This window comes from Ambystoma mexicanum, chromosome 13, assembly GCF_040938575.1.
Source record: "Ambystoma mexicanum isolate Mex_15411 chromosome 13, UKY_AmexF1_1, whole genome shotgun sequence".
Taxonomy (NCBI): Eukaryota; Metazoa; Chordata; class Amphibia; order Caudata; family Ambystomatidae; genus Ambystoma; species Ambystoma mexicanum.
This window is the reverse complement of record NC_090938.1, coordinates 541,529,437-541,543,865: the sequence shown is the minus strand read 5'-3', so window position 1 is coordinate 541,543,865 and position 14,429 is coordinate 541,529,437. Positions and strand designations below refer to the sequence as shown.

The following is a 14,429-nucleotide window of genomic DNA, read 5'->3' as shown; positions in this document are numbered from 1 at the left end:
CATAGACGGAGGAAAGAAGACTGTGGAACTGGAGCAGTAAGAAGGACAAGGGAACAAAAACAGAAAATTCACTATGATGCAAGAGTGTCCGACAGCAACAGCGTGGAGAAAAGGACCGAAGGGCAATGGGCAGTGCTCAGTAAGGTGGGCTACAGTCACATGCAGTGGCCCGCATAAAAATAGGACAAAAGGTTATTTTTGATGCTTCAAAAGTGCTCCTGTCCTGTCCAGATGTATGGAATATCCCAAAAGTATGGCGGAAAGGGGACAGGATGTAGGAGTATTCCTTTTATGAGCAGTAACAACCACTAGTGAGCCAGGAACTAACTGGCCAGTGATGTAGATGAGATCAGATTTAGATGGTTTATACTTCCATACCCTCAGGTTTACTGGTTTTGTAGTGACAGTTTAACTAAAGTGGTGTGATTCTACATTGAATATGTAGCCAGTAGGGCAATGCAAAGAAGTATTTGCTTCTTCTCTAAAATGTCCTTTATAAAGTCTACACCCACATCTGGATCTTCAGCGAGGTTTTCAAAATGTTGGGGCAATCTACTTTAAATTGGAAAATATCCTCTGCAGGAGAGGATGAACTGGAGGGGGTGGGACGTTTCATCCAGATCCACATAGCCTTGGCAATCTCGGTGAGAGTCTATCACCCATCATCCTATGCATTCCCTGTTAAAACTATAATGCACAAATATTTTTCCTTGACTATTGGCTTAAGGAAATGGTGAACCTGGCCTGAGTGCCATGATCAAGGAAGAATGACATCTCTTTTATTCTAATGATGCATATAAGGGGAGAACGAACTGGTAATGGTGGAGGAACTCCCCGCTGGGAGAAGAGCAAGTGTTACGCAGAGACGAGCCCTGGAGCACCAACATCCTGGGGGGGGTGGAGCCACACCGAACCACAGAGCCAGCAGTGGTGTACCGAGTGAGAGACTTGCTAGCTGGGGGGTGGAAGAGGGGTACCTTGACCCCGAGCAAGCGGCTCCAGTCAAGTGGAAGGAGAGAACATAATTCCAAAGATCCTCATGGGTGGCGTGAACACTTAAGAGCAGTGGTGGGCCCAACAACCAACAAAAACCCGAAAGAAGAGGAGCCTGTGGTCCCGAGCTCCTGCTGACAAGTGTTTTTCCCCCATCAGGAGAGTTATGGATGGGGAAAAACCCTGCGGACGTGTGGAGGCGAACGAGACATGACTGCGGGTTTACAGGAGGAGCAAAACCAGCGCAGGTACAGAGTTAATGTAACTGTCACCCGGCCCACACTAACACAGAGAGAAAAAGATACGAACAATGTGATGCAAGGCTGAAATAGTCGTCAAACGTATGTAAGCTCATGAAAACTTAACAGGTACCCGTCCCCACTAATCCGGGGAAAAGGGATATAAACCCCAACGCTAGAATAGCCACCAAAGGTATGAGTAGAAGAGAAAACGAGAAGTCACAGCTCCAATAAATGAGGGTGGAAAAATACAGACAGTATCAAGGCTGAAAGAGCATCAAAGAAAATACAGACAGGGCCTATGTTGAAACAGAGTGAGAGAAGGTGAATGCCCTGACAGCAAAGTGCATGAAATTATGGGAAGCTCTGTTCCCCATCGGGGCAGAATCCTTAAGCTAAGTTTGTACTGAGAAATAAGAGACTTAACCACAGAGCTACCAGACTTTGAGAAGCCCCAACGCTATAAAAGTGGGAAAGGAAGAGGTGTAATTTCAAGGCCTCCTGCAGGGATGTTTCCTCATCAAAGGGAGAGGGAAACCAAGACCATAGATATTTGTTCCATTTTCCCAAAGGATTCGATATTAAAGATCTGAAGAGAATCTAAGAACTGCAAGAATGAAAACAAGTTGAATACAAGTGGGCCAGGCAGAAGTCCATACCGTGGCTTTTCTTTTAGTTAGGTATTTTCCTAAAGTGGTAGGGCCAATTGGGTACTTATGATTCAGACATAAGACTGTTTGGACTTCACTTGCACACTTAGTTTTACTTTTGTTAGGTGGGGTACTGCCTTTATAGCAATAGGGCAAGTTAGAAGTTATCTTTTAAATGAAACTCTTTTTGAAAAATCGGTTGAACTACTGAATCCTTCAGCTCCCATTCATGGTTGCAGCATGAAGGACTTCTCAGGATGTCTGCTCTCATGTTTAGGAAGTGTGTGAAAATCATCTCTAAAGAGTATCTGCAAAACTTTCTGGAAAAATATTTTAAAGTATATTTCATTGTTGCATAACTTGCCGTTTTTAAAGACCGCTTATTTACAAATTGATGTTGAACAAAACAAAACTATTTATAACTGAAACCCTGAGTATAAGTGTTAGTATAAGTGTTACTTGGCTACTTTTATTTACAAATGTCATTGCTACAGCTCTACAGCTCACATTTACCCCTCTTGAGATAAGCCTGACTGCTCAGTCACACTACCAACTTGTGTAATACAGGCCTATACCGAAAGGTGGTTACCTAGTACCAAGAGGACAAGGGTTGTATAGTCTCACACAGTGTTACTTCACCAATTCTTGCCTAACCACCACCAATTCCCCTGCTTCAGGGCATTCCAAATCTGTGCCGGCGTTCCCATTATGAACTTTTCCAGGGGGGAGGGAAAGATTTAGGAGGGGAAAGATCCAATACTGTCCGCAGGCTTGCTCGATTTTCTTGGGTACAGTGAACAAGGGAGAGTAAAAGCTGAACCCTTTTTCTTGAGGCGGAACTTCAAAAAGGTTGGCAATCTCCCAAAAGAGAATGGCTGACCCCCAACTGAATCAACAGGGGAGCTAAAGGAGGGACACAAAGAAGGGGTAAACTATGACCTTTCCTGACTACCAGGGAGGAGTGGACTTTTTGGGTATCTGTACCAGATGTTGAGGGGTCAGAGAAGAATCCTCTATTTGAGGTTCTCTGCTGCTTTCTTTTCTGAGAGCTAGGCAACTGATCAGGCTGCCTGGACTTTCACTCATGTAGCCACAAAACCCTTCAAAACTCTTACTTTTAAAAATCGGAGCGAGTTGCCTGGAAGTTTGAAAAGGCTTTTGGGGGCCGTTGGTCAAAACCTTAAGAGATTTCGAAGTAATCGTGGAGGTGGTATTCATCGTCAGTTGACAAGTGGAACTAGTTTCTTTCGACAATGTTGTCCTGAACATCCTTATTTAAATGGGTAGTCCTCATCCAAGCCGTTCGCCAAAAGGTCCACCCCAATACTTATGACTCTGAAGTATACTCATAGAAGTATCTATGTGATGCGCTACGGACTCCAGACAATCCTGAGCAATAAGTTTAGTCTTCTTTAGCACAGGACTTAAAAGCTGCAATCTTATCTTGTCAGATGTACTGATGAAGTCTGCAATCTCCATCCACAAACACCGATTGGCAGCCAGAAGAGTGTCAAAATGTGCCTGGTGTAAACGGAGGGCCGCATTAGCGTGAACCTTTTTGGCATAGACATCGACAATCTTATCCTCCTTAGAAAGAGTGCCAAACAAAAGAGAAAGGGTAGACTTTGAAAACATGTTCGCAGATGCAAACAACGATGGTTATGGCTGGGAGTTTATAGATTGGGAGCATCCAAGTAGAACTCCCTGTAACATGAATCAATCCTCCGGCTACTAATCTATCCTCCGATTAGGTAGACGGCACACAGGCTGTCAAGAGTCCAAGAGGACGAAGCAGACGCTGTACAGGATGAAGTCGATAATGGATACCTAGTAATAATGTCGCCCAGGAAAAGGTCGCCGATGGTGACATTGGCCCAGATTTGCACTCCCAAGAAAATCAATTGTAGGACCGGAGTATATAATAGTACTTAATACCCATTCTACAATATGTGGGGGAAAGCATTTAGGGATGGAGGGGTTCAGGGGGCGGGGAGGGGGGGCTGGAGTGCCTACCTGCCAACTTTTTCCCAGGCAACATTTTCACATTGAACCACAGGAGGAGGGGCCCTGAATCTGGTGGACGAAGAAGGTATGGGATAAGCTGTTGACCAAGAGGACACTGGCAACAATTCCATCCTCACAAAATCCCCCTTACCAACTATGGTAGGAAGCGAGATATGAGAAGATGCTGCAGAATGCACAGATCCAGGATATGAAACCTCCTCTGATGCAAAGGACACCAACATTGAGGAATCTGTGTGTCTGTCCTGTGGTTTGGAGGACATTTTAAAGGGAAGACTGATGTTGTCCCTATAATGGTGTCACATTCCGAGTAGAATTACATTTCCTCATAGGAGGATTGGCGTTTGCCACCTGTTGGGAGAGGCAAAGAGGAGACGCAGGAAGACCTTCTCAATGTGGAGCTCTTTTTCCTTTGAGAGACTGGCGTGTCCTCGGGCAAAACTTGTGAAATCAGTAAGGCCCTCAGAGCTGGCTCTGGAAGGTCGAGGACCCTTGGTGCAGTAGGCTTTTGACACTGAGGCGTCACCTCAGGTCTGGAACACTGGTACTAGACCTCAAAAGGTCCTCTGTGTTCCCACCGGTTGAAGCCTGTGAGTCCTCAGTGACCTATCAAGTAAAGGTTCCTGGGACACCTTGGTAGAAGCCGACGGCCTTCGGAACGGGCACCAGTAGTGCAGCAGCTAACAGCTGCAGGAATTGCGATCATCCAGCTTATGCAGGGTGCTGTACTTAAACCAATATCGAAACGCCTTCAATGAGACGAACTGTCACATGACCTGGAGACATGTGGAAGATTGCTCTTCACAGAGTAAACCTTCGACGAAGTGCACAGGGTGACAAAGCATCACAAGAGGAGCAGGCCATTCACATGTGGTTGGAGCCCAAACACTCCAGGCAACGCCCATGGGAATCTCCTGCCACATAGTGCCTGCGGCAGGAAGCGCTGGCTATCAAACCTTTAACACAAGTCATAAACAAACCACTGGTGTTACGGGAAGGGGAATTTAAAAGAAAACATCTTCTGAGAGGAAACAATTGCACAGTGAAGAATCTGCATGCACTGTGCAAAGCGTCCAGTACTGTTGATGCAGAAAAAAACTGACGGGTGTTGACGGTGGGCAGAATCAGCAGGGCTGGCCACACACACCACACACCCACACAAAGCCACCATAATGTTACGCTCAATGTTAGGCAGCAGTATTTGGACAAATACATTTTGCAGGTCTGGGTTGACAAGTGTGACTTACTGCTCTCCTGCTCGCAACTCAAAGCTTCCTGTACTCTGATAAGAAGCTCTTAAAAGAGAAGGATGAGACTGCAAGGCTCTGGCCTCCCTTTCTCTTAGAACATTATCGATCATAGGCTCAGAAGCACAGCAATTTACCAATGATTTACTGTGAAGTCAAACAAAGATAGAGGCCATACAAATGTAAACATTACTCACCAAAGTAACCAGTGTAACTCCTAGTCAATGATCACCCTTTTACATGGTTTGGGATACGGTATTTAAGATGGTGGCAGGGCCAAAGTAACAAGTGCAGCAGCATAAATGATACAGTGCAGGCCCATGTGCAAACAGACCCACCACTCTGGACATCCCTCTGTCGGAGGCTTCCTGCTCAGTCCTTTCATCAAAACAGAAACATGCTAAGATACTTACAGGTAACTGATTTCTAGAGCATTGGATCTTTAACGTGCATTGACATACAGGTTGTATACACACAATAGTGAAACAAATCTGATTGGCCAACAGCCATTCGTGACCTCAACACCTTGAAGAACTTCCAAGAAATCTCCTGCTGTTAATGCAGTTTTGGACGACCTTCTGTTGAGAGAGCGAGGCGTCCAGGTAAACTCCCAAGTGTCTTTACTGATAATGAGACTGGGATTGGAAAGCCATCAATAGTGAAGGAGGTATACAAGTGATCGCGATTTTTTAGTATGGCTGGCGATCCCCAAAAGAAGAACCTCCGTCATTTCGTCAAGACAGACAGTGAGTGGCCATCCAGGCCTGGATGGATTGGTAAACTGCATTTAGGGCGGCACAGTCGGTATTGTGATTACCTGTGATTGACCCCCTTTGCGGTTCCACACAAGTTTGCATGCAAGACGTAGACCAGATCTTCTTCAGTCCATCCCCCTATGCTTGTCAAATCACTTCCCTGTTTATTTCCAGTCCCAGTCCCAGTCATTATAAATGCAAGGTCCACATCCGTCACTCCTTCTGGGACCCTTTCAGACAGAGGATCGCAACCTGCTTTTTGCCCTTCTATCTCTATAACAACTGTGCACAATTGAGTTTGGCTTCTTATAGAGTTGATTTGCTTGCCATCATCACGGGTTCTTCGACCAGAAGTTGGAGGGTGTAAGGCAGTGGACGAGACATCCTAAATTCTTTTGCGAGGGCAATTCAAAAAGTAAAGTCCCAAAGAAATAAAATGGATGTGCGGACAAAAGTTCCCAAATAAATAATCGTAACTTGACACAATTTGAGAATACCTCTTATGCGGGTGTGGTCAATCCTTATTTAATTTAATATTTATTGTGCTATAGTTTAAACAATAAACTTTACACAAATTTAACATTAAATAGCAAAATAAAATACTGACATGATTCAAATATAATTTTTAAATACACATAATTTACAATACAAAATTCTAAAAAACAAATGATTCATGTTATTCACAGATATATATACATTTCATACCTTCCATCTAAGAATTACCTTCATAAAACCTATTCCTCTACAGAGTTATACCCAGTCTTCTTTCAATTTGTAACCAGATAGTATACAGAGCTATTAATAAACGTAGACCATTAGAGTTGAGGCAATGGTGCCAAAACAGGGCTTCCCCAATATGTGTGGTTTCATGCACATAGCTACCAAGAAGGGGAATAAAAGTACCAGCCATCTCCGAGCACTCAGTTAACAAATGGTTTGCAGTCTCCAACTGCTTATGTGCTTTACATAATCGGCAGATACGTTCCTCGACGGCCATCCTATCTTTTCTCCCCGTGTTGTTTAATCTAGGCGAAGCAGTAATATGAACCGTCTAAGTCTAATAGATGGACAGATATTAAAGTATCTCTGGGGTTTCCTAAATTCAAATAGTCTATATTGCACAAACTGGTAGCTGCTCAGACTCTTAAGATGTTCAGAATTCTCCAGCCAATCCCAGAGATCAATGCGTTTGCTCAATGCTCTATTTACTTTGTCTGAGTATTTACCATCTCTGGATTGCCAGCCTATTTCAGAGAGCAAATTGTTCATCTGATCTATAATTGAGGTGGTCGAGCCTTCTTTTTTTATTTCTTGGTGTACCGCAGTGAATATATCATTACTAGTATCACGAGTCATTCTGAGATATAACGCGGCTCTCTTCTTTAACACCAATGCCTTTAGGGAGGTTAGACCCAATTCTAATCTAATGATGGCCACCGGAATAGAGGGAGATAGACCAAGCACACGTCGCCATAATTTACCCTCTAAGATCTGTAGCCATCTAAGGTCAGTCTCTAATAGAGCTTCCAGGCCATATATTATCGCCGGGGCGAACACCTGTATATAGAGTTGCCTTATACCCCATAAAGTGAAACCGCTGTGGCTGATCGTAAATCTATAAAATAAGGCAGTCAACTGTGCAGCTTTAATACAGCGTGTTTGTTTACATGCCAAGTAATCCCCAGTATTTTCAAAGTCAATGCCTAAATAGCAATATCGAGGGACATATGAGATGTTCACTATCCCTACTGTGAGTTGCACGCGGGAGACCTTTTTTTTTGTATATCTCATAATTTTTGTTTTCCCTAAATTAATGCTTAGGCCATTCTCTTCGGTCTATTTCCATAATGCAACCGCAGATCTTCGCATCCCGTCGATGGTATGGTCAAATATCACCAAATCGTCGGCGTATGCTAGTACTGGGCAGCTAGCTTCCCCAATTTTCGGCGGGCAGTTTCTCACCTTATTTAAAACATTAGGGATGTCATAAGTATATAGATTATATATTAAAGGAGCCGTTACGCATCCTTGCTTGACACCCTTGTTTTGTATAACCTTTTGGGTTGTGTGGCCTTCTTGGTCTAATTTCAATTTAACTGAATTATTTGAATGTAAGAGTTTTAGATAGTATATTAGGCCATCAGGGCAGCCCATTGTATACAGTTTGTTCCATAACCGACTACGGGGTATGGAATCAAACGCCGCTGTAAAGTCTATATATAATGCATAGAGCGGGGCTGATCCAGTACATAAGGCTCTGGTTCGCAGAATATCCATGATCATGATGTTATGGGCAGTGGAGTAGCCTGGTCTAAACCCACTTTGGAATCTAGACAATACTCCTTTGCCTTCTGCCCAAGATTGTAACTCATTGAGCAAAAGTGAGGCAAATATCTTTCCAGTAGCATCAAGCATAGAAAGCAACCTATAGTTGCCTGGGTCGAGTCTATCACCCTTTTTAAAGACTGGAATAATACTGCCATCTGCCATGAACAGGGTATTTTACCTGTCTTTAATATTTTCTGAAACAGGATATTTAGCAAACTTGCCCAAAACTCTGGGTATACTTTCATGACAGCATTAGCCAAACCATTGGGTCCCGGTGCTCTTGATGATTTTAACTCTTTGATTTTATTCAAGATGAGCTCGTACGTTACAGAAAAAGGGGCCTCACAAGGCAGCCTGCCTAGTATTGTTATTTCCTCACCCACCATATTTCTGTTTTCTAGAAATGTGACCCACACTCTTGCTTCAATGGGGTTAACCAATGTTCCTCTCTGTGTACCCTGAGCCTCACTCAAGAGAGACCAGATGTTTCAGGTCTTCTTTTCACATATGGTCTTCACTAGTTTTTGCCAAGTAAGAACCTTGTCCGCCCTTTTTTGCTCCTTAATGGTCGATCTATATCTATTTTTAATCGCTCTAACTGTCCGATAGTAAGCTTCCCCGGGGGCCATTGATTTCTTAGCTCTGCAAAGCTCAGCTCTACAATTATGCTTCATGTCTCTAATTATTTTATCGAATGGTAGTTTATTCCCCACACTGCTTGTCATACACCTCATAGGGGCTACAGCATGTTTGCCTGAGAAATCATAGATCCAGTCTTCTATGGAGTTGATAGACATATCATTAAATTTATGTAGCTCTTTAAGCACTACTCTTCCCAGAGTTTCTGCCGCAAGAGCGATATTCTTATATGACCAGGAAATCCTGGTTCTGTCTTATTGACTTTTACAATACCCATATTGCTAACTGAGGGCTGTTTGAGGAATATTCATCGTACATTTTAATGCAGCATGATCGCTCCACACATTGGGCATAACTATCAAGTCAACAATCAGCTCTTGAAACTCTGGACATATATATATGTAGTCCAACGTGCTGGAAGCAGCACCGTTGGACCAAGTGTATTATCCAGGGTAATCACTAGCTGTTCTGCCATTAAGCATTATCATGTCCCAAGATTCAAACAGGGATTCTCAGGTACTGCCCTCAATATCATTTTTGTTGTGAACCATGATATCCTTCTCTTTCAATTTAGAATTCTGCATTTTACACACCCGTCCTCTCAAATGGCAATTGAAATCACCCACAACCATTACTCCCAAATTAGTAGCTACAGGTGTCCAATTTGCCAACACATCCTGCAATGAGTCTTGCAAATGTTCGCTTAATATTGCTCCAGGTGGGTTGTAAAGATTTACCAACAAGAAAGAAAACAAAGAATCTATATCATCAAGTATCACTTCGACTGCGAGTAAGTTGCTTTCACAGTTCGAGCCAATCTGCCTGGAGCCCAAGATATTAGCCACTCCTGTCACCAATCCACCAAATAGCCTGCCTTTGTCACCTCTTTTGGCAGCAGCGTAAAACAGCCTATACCCATCTAATACCAAAGGGTCCAATGTCCAAGTCTCTTGTAGGCAGAAACAGCTAGATTTATCAAACAATTTCGTAGAGCCCTCTGGTGTGAGTAAATGCATAAAACCCCAACAATTCCAGGATACAACAGATAGATCTCATGGTTTCCTTAAGATCTCAGGAAGGGCGTCAGCCAACCATTTCAAAACCTGTTGGACATCAGACGCTTCTATTTTTTTTTATCATTCTGTATGTTGGGGCAGGGTACTGTATCCAGAACAACGGCAACCTCTTCCTCCCGGCAGCTAGGATCTATTTCATTTAAGTCAACATCCACTTCCACGTCAACTGATTTTAATTCCTCTTTGTACTTTAACAGATCCGCCATGGCTACAAATTTACAGTGAATGGCTGAGACATTAGGGTTCGGCCCTTTCAAAAGGTTCGACAAATTGAAAGTCATCTGAAATTAGTACCCGCAGTTGAGGGACAGAATATAATCGTGTCAAAAACTCTGATCGTGATAGCCATTTATTAGCCTTACTCTGATATAGATTTTTAATTCCCCTCTCATTCTTCTCTGTCGGTGTTAGTTGTGTGGCTTCGGCTCTTTTGCCCTTGTTTGTTTTTCTTGCTAAACACTTCTGTTTTTTGGAGAAGAATGGATCGGCTCTGTCTGATTCCACGTTGATCTCCAAATCTTGTTGCTTATCAATCTCACTTGTTACATGAATTGCCTCAGATAGATTTGCCTCCACATCTTCGACCGAAATCGTTCTCTCCTTATTTCCCCTGAGGAGGATGTCCATATTGGCTAGAATCCGCCCCGACATTTTCAGCAAGATCTTAAGTGCAAACTGCAGCGAGGCTACCGATGCCTGAATCTCCACAATTTCGGCTAGCCCTGTACTAGATTTATCTATATGGTCAATTATTTCATCAGGATCATCATCCATTGAGGCTAACGCCAGGTTAGGAGATGCGGAGAGTCTCTCTAATCGATCTCTGACCGTAGGAGTCCCTGAAAGTATGTTCATAGGTTTATCTATCGGTAGACTGCTGTTATTATTGATTCTTACTTCAGGTTGTGGTGTCATGTTTCTCTGAATATTTAGACATAAGTCTAATAGTGAGTTATTGTCAATATCTACAAAATTTGATATACTCAGTAAAGGATTTTCTCGTTGGTCAGGTGTAACTTCTTCAATTGTAGTAGAGTTTATTTCTCGTGGGGGAAAGAAGGAAGTAATCACACCTTGATTGTTCGAAGACCTTTTATTTGCTTTTACTTTGGGCATCAGATTATCCATCTCAGCTTTCTTGTTAGCGGGACCCCAAGCAACTGTTCTTGACTTGGTCTTCCTTAAGTTGTACACAGGATGGTTCAGGTTCCTATCTGATTGCATTAGAGACGTCTCAAGAGGACTCTACGAGTACCCAAACCACTCGCTTCGACAACTCACAATTAGCAGGGTTCAATCCACTTTATTTTCCAGCAAGTATACTGTTGTTGTTCCATCTCTGGATCAAAGGCTACATCCCACAATCTCCAGATATTATCCGTTAGGGTTAATAATAGTGCGCTAACTGTTCCGGTAGATACACCTAGCTCTGCACTGTTAGTGTATTGCACTATTTATTTGCTATATTGGGCTAGATAGCCTCAGTCGGCTAGGTTCGATGTTACTACCTACTCCCTATTCATCTCCAAGGTTGTGGACAGACAGACCCTGTGCACCAAAGTTTCACCAGTGGGAAGTTACTCGAGACCACCAGCAATCACTCGGCCAACCGGGCAAATGGCCAGGACTCAGATCGCATTTTGGAGTTATAGTCCTGCACTTAAGGCTATGCCAAATTTTAGTCCCGGCACTTGAGTACTTCCTCTCCCATCTCTAGTGTCCGTTCTTCATGGCACTGATTAGCTTCAACTATATCTCTTGTGTAAACAAGACACTACAGAGGTGCACGCCGCTACTAAATAGGGGCAAGGAGAACAAACAGCCGTGTCAGACCGCACCTCCACCCGGCGTGTGCAATATTTTGCTGCGCGAGACCGCCTCCGGCACCCCAAAGAGTATATTTATGTGCCAGACAACTGGCGTTTGAAAAAGAGTCGTAGGGAGCAGTAATTTGTAGCCACGACCGGAGTGGCCTGTAACCCAACCAGCCACAATCCGGCCGCGGTATTCCACCCCCGAGGTCAACCCGGGCTCATAAACTCCCTACGCCCCGTTTGGTCTACTGCCTAGTAGGGCCGGCCACAACACTGTTCCCCAGTATGTTTAGGGAACTCACCCACCGCTCAACTGCGGCTCAACTGCGTCGTCGCGGATCTGCAGCCCCACTCCACTGCAGTGCTCGCCAAGCAACCAGAACAGCACCTTAGAGGATCCACACGAGCCCTGAATCCAAGCCGTATCGGCCACCTGGCCACATTCCGCTCCACGCTCGCTCCACGCTCACTCGGCTACCACCTCGCTCCACTGAGGTTAGAGAAAAGGACCTACAGGGGGGTGTCAAGCCGCACCTCACGTACGTGCTCGCGTATGAGCGTATGGAGGCCGCTTCCGACACTTCCACAAATTGGTCAATCCTTATACCCTCCGGTCCGCCAAACGGCAAAACTGCTTCAACACTTAGCCTGCACTTTGCCTGGCACGCACATGGATTTAGAGATCTACCCTCTACTGTTGATCTGCATGACCTAAAGTCAGCTTTGTACTGCAAATGCAACCATCTCTTCCTAGCATGCTGTTCCTTGAACTCAGGGTTCATCTTGCTAGTTTCCTTTTCTACTGCATATGTGGTGTAGAGGGCAGAACTTCCCTGGCTTTGCAGCAGACCTGTGGATTTGGCCACATTCCTTTCTATGGGAGACCTTTTGGAATCTTAACTCCTCAAATTAAGTTGCTTAGTTACTTTTGTCAACTGTGGCATGTTTCTGTGGTCCGTGGTAGGGCCCTTCAGATGTTGGAAGTGGGACTAATTTTAGATATTACCAGTAATTAATCACATTTTAATATTACTGCAGTTTACATCATCATAAAAAGTAAACTTGCTACATTGTATCTACTGGTTTATAAAGGTGAACTAGGACCTATTCAAAACCACTACTGTAGTTCTGGTAGTACTGTTTTTTGGCTGTTTGAGCAGGAATCGTGTTGCTGCAATCTTTCTTACCTGCTTTTTGGACTTTCATAGGCCTAACAATTCTTCATTATGTTAGACTACTATACTTGCTGTCCTGGAGGAAAGTGGAATCCATGCCTTATCCACTTACTGTTTTAACTATATACTTGCTATGTTGCTGTATACTCAAGCACTTATTAAACAGTTGGCATCAGTATCTTGGAAATAAGCCAGTTTGTGGGAAACTGACATCAGGCCCGTAAGAGTCTCCACCTTTACTCCAAGTACCTAAACGATGGTGGAAAATAAACACAACCAGAGGACAAATGTGTGGCGCATCATGGGTGCACCAGAGTACGCAAGTCTCCCCTGGCCATGTGCGAGAAGGCCATCCAAATCCTGTTTTTTCTTTGCATTTTTTTCTGAATTTCAATTTTTAAAGAAAAATCTCTTGAATGGCATGGGACACTTGAGAGTTCTGAAAACATAGAACAGGGATAGTGGGTGCAGCAACACACAAGTTGACAACCTTGCAATACTCTGCACCAACCACTAGATGGCGACCTAAGCCTGAGAGTCTAAACAGATTCACAAGACAGCAAATATGTGTATAGTCTATTACATGTAGTGTACTTTAATATGAATGGACTAATTGGACCTTGGTACAAGCTCATCCCCTCCTAAAAGACAAGACTGACTGTGCTGCTACATTAACCAATGAGTGTTTTGCCTTAACTTGGCGGACACCATGAGCTTCCACTCAAGGTTGGTTTCTTCACATGCCTCACCAAAAGGGATGTGGAAAACACTTCCCTAAAACCGGTGTTCAAGTATACCTCACAAGATGTGCTGAAAAAAGACAGCTATTCAGGAGACATTTTTCCTGTGCTACTTTTCAGTCAGTCTGGCTGGGTAATGAGGACTCTCAGAAATAAAAAGTGTACCAGAAAATCGTGAACATGGAAGGTGCTCAAAGGTTATGAATTGGAAGACAACCCATACTGCAGCTACCTGGAGCCACTAGTAAAAGCCATTGCATAAACAGCTGCTTACATAACCCTGTTCTAGTAGAAAGACGAGCAGGAAACAGAATGGTGACAGAAAGACTAACATTAGCGAGAACAAGCAGATAGGTTGTAGATTAACAGTTGGAGAGGCTCGTTTCGATCACAAACAGTCTTTTTCTTGAAGCACAGCGACTATTCAGCTCAACTTACCTCCATTTCCATGCGACCCACACCGAGGACGTCATATTTGAGGACAAGCGGAATGGGATCTCTCCTTCCTGGAACGAACACACAGAAAGGTCAGCAACCAGCACCCTAACCACCGTCCAATGTTACAATGTAAGTAGTTAGAAATCTTGCCCTGGAGTGCAGAGACCATAAAGCTAGTGAACCAAACAACAAGCCATTCTCACAGCTTACAATTATGTCTCACTGTATTCTCTTAAAGCCAGTGCTGGACAGCAACACTCAGCAGGGCCAAATATCAAGTCCCAAAAGAGTACTCTGAGCATTGCAAACTCCT

At 43.8% G+C, this 14,429-nt stretch overlaps 1 protein-coding gene across 7 annotated transcripts in view; it reads right to left on the bottom strand.

The window, feature by feature from the left end:
- The window catches only part of GPATCH8 (G-patch domain containing 8), a 473,369-nt gene that overhangs the window by 183,605 nt on the left and 275,335 nt on the right, over positions 1–14,429 (bottom strand). For all 7 annotated transcript variants that reach the window (XM_069634273.1, XM_069634274.1, XM_069634277.1 and 4 more), the window contains one exon: positions 14,117–14,184. In XM_069634273.1, coding sequence (XP_069490374.1) covers positions 14,117–14,184 — 68 coding nt within the window. The remainder of the gene's footprint in view (positions 1–14,116; positions 14,185–14,429) is intronic.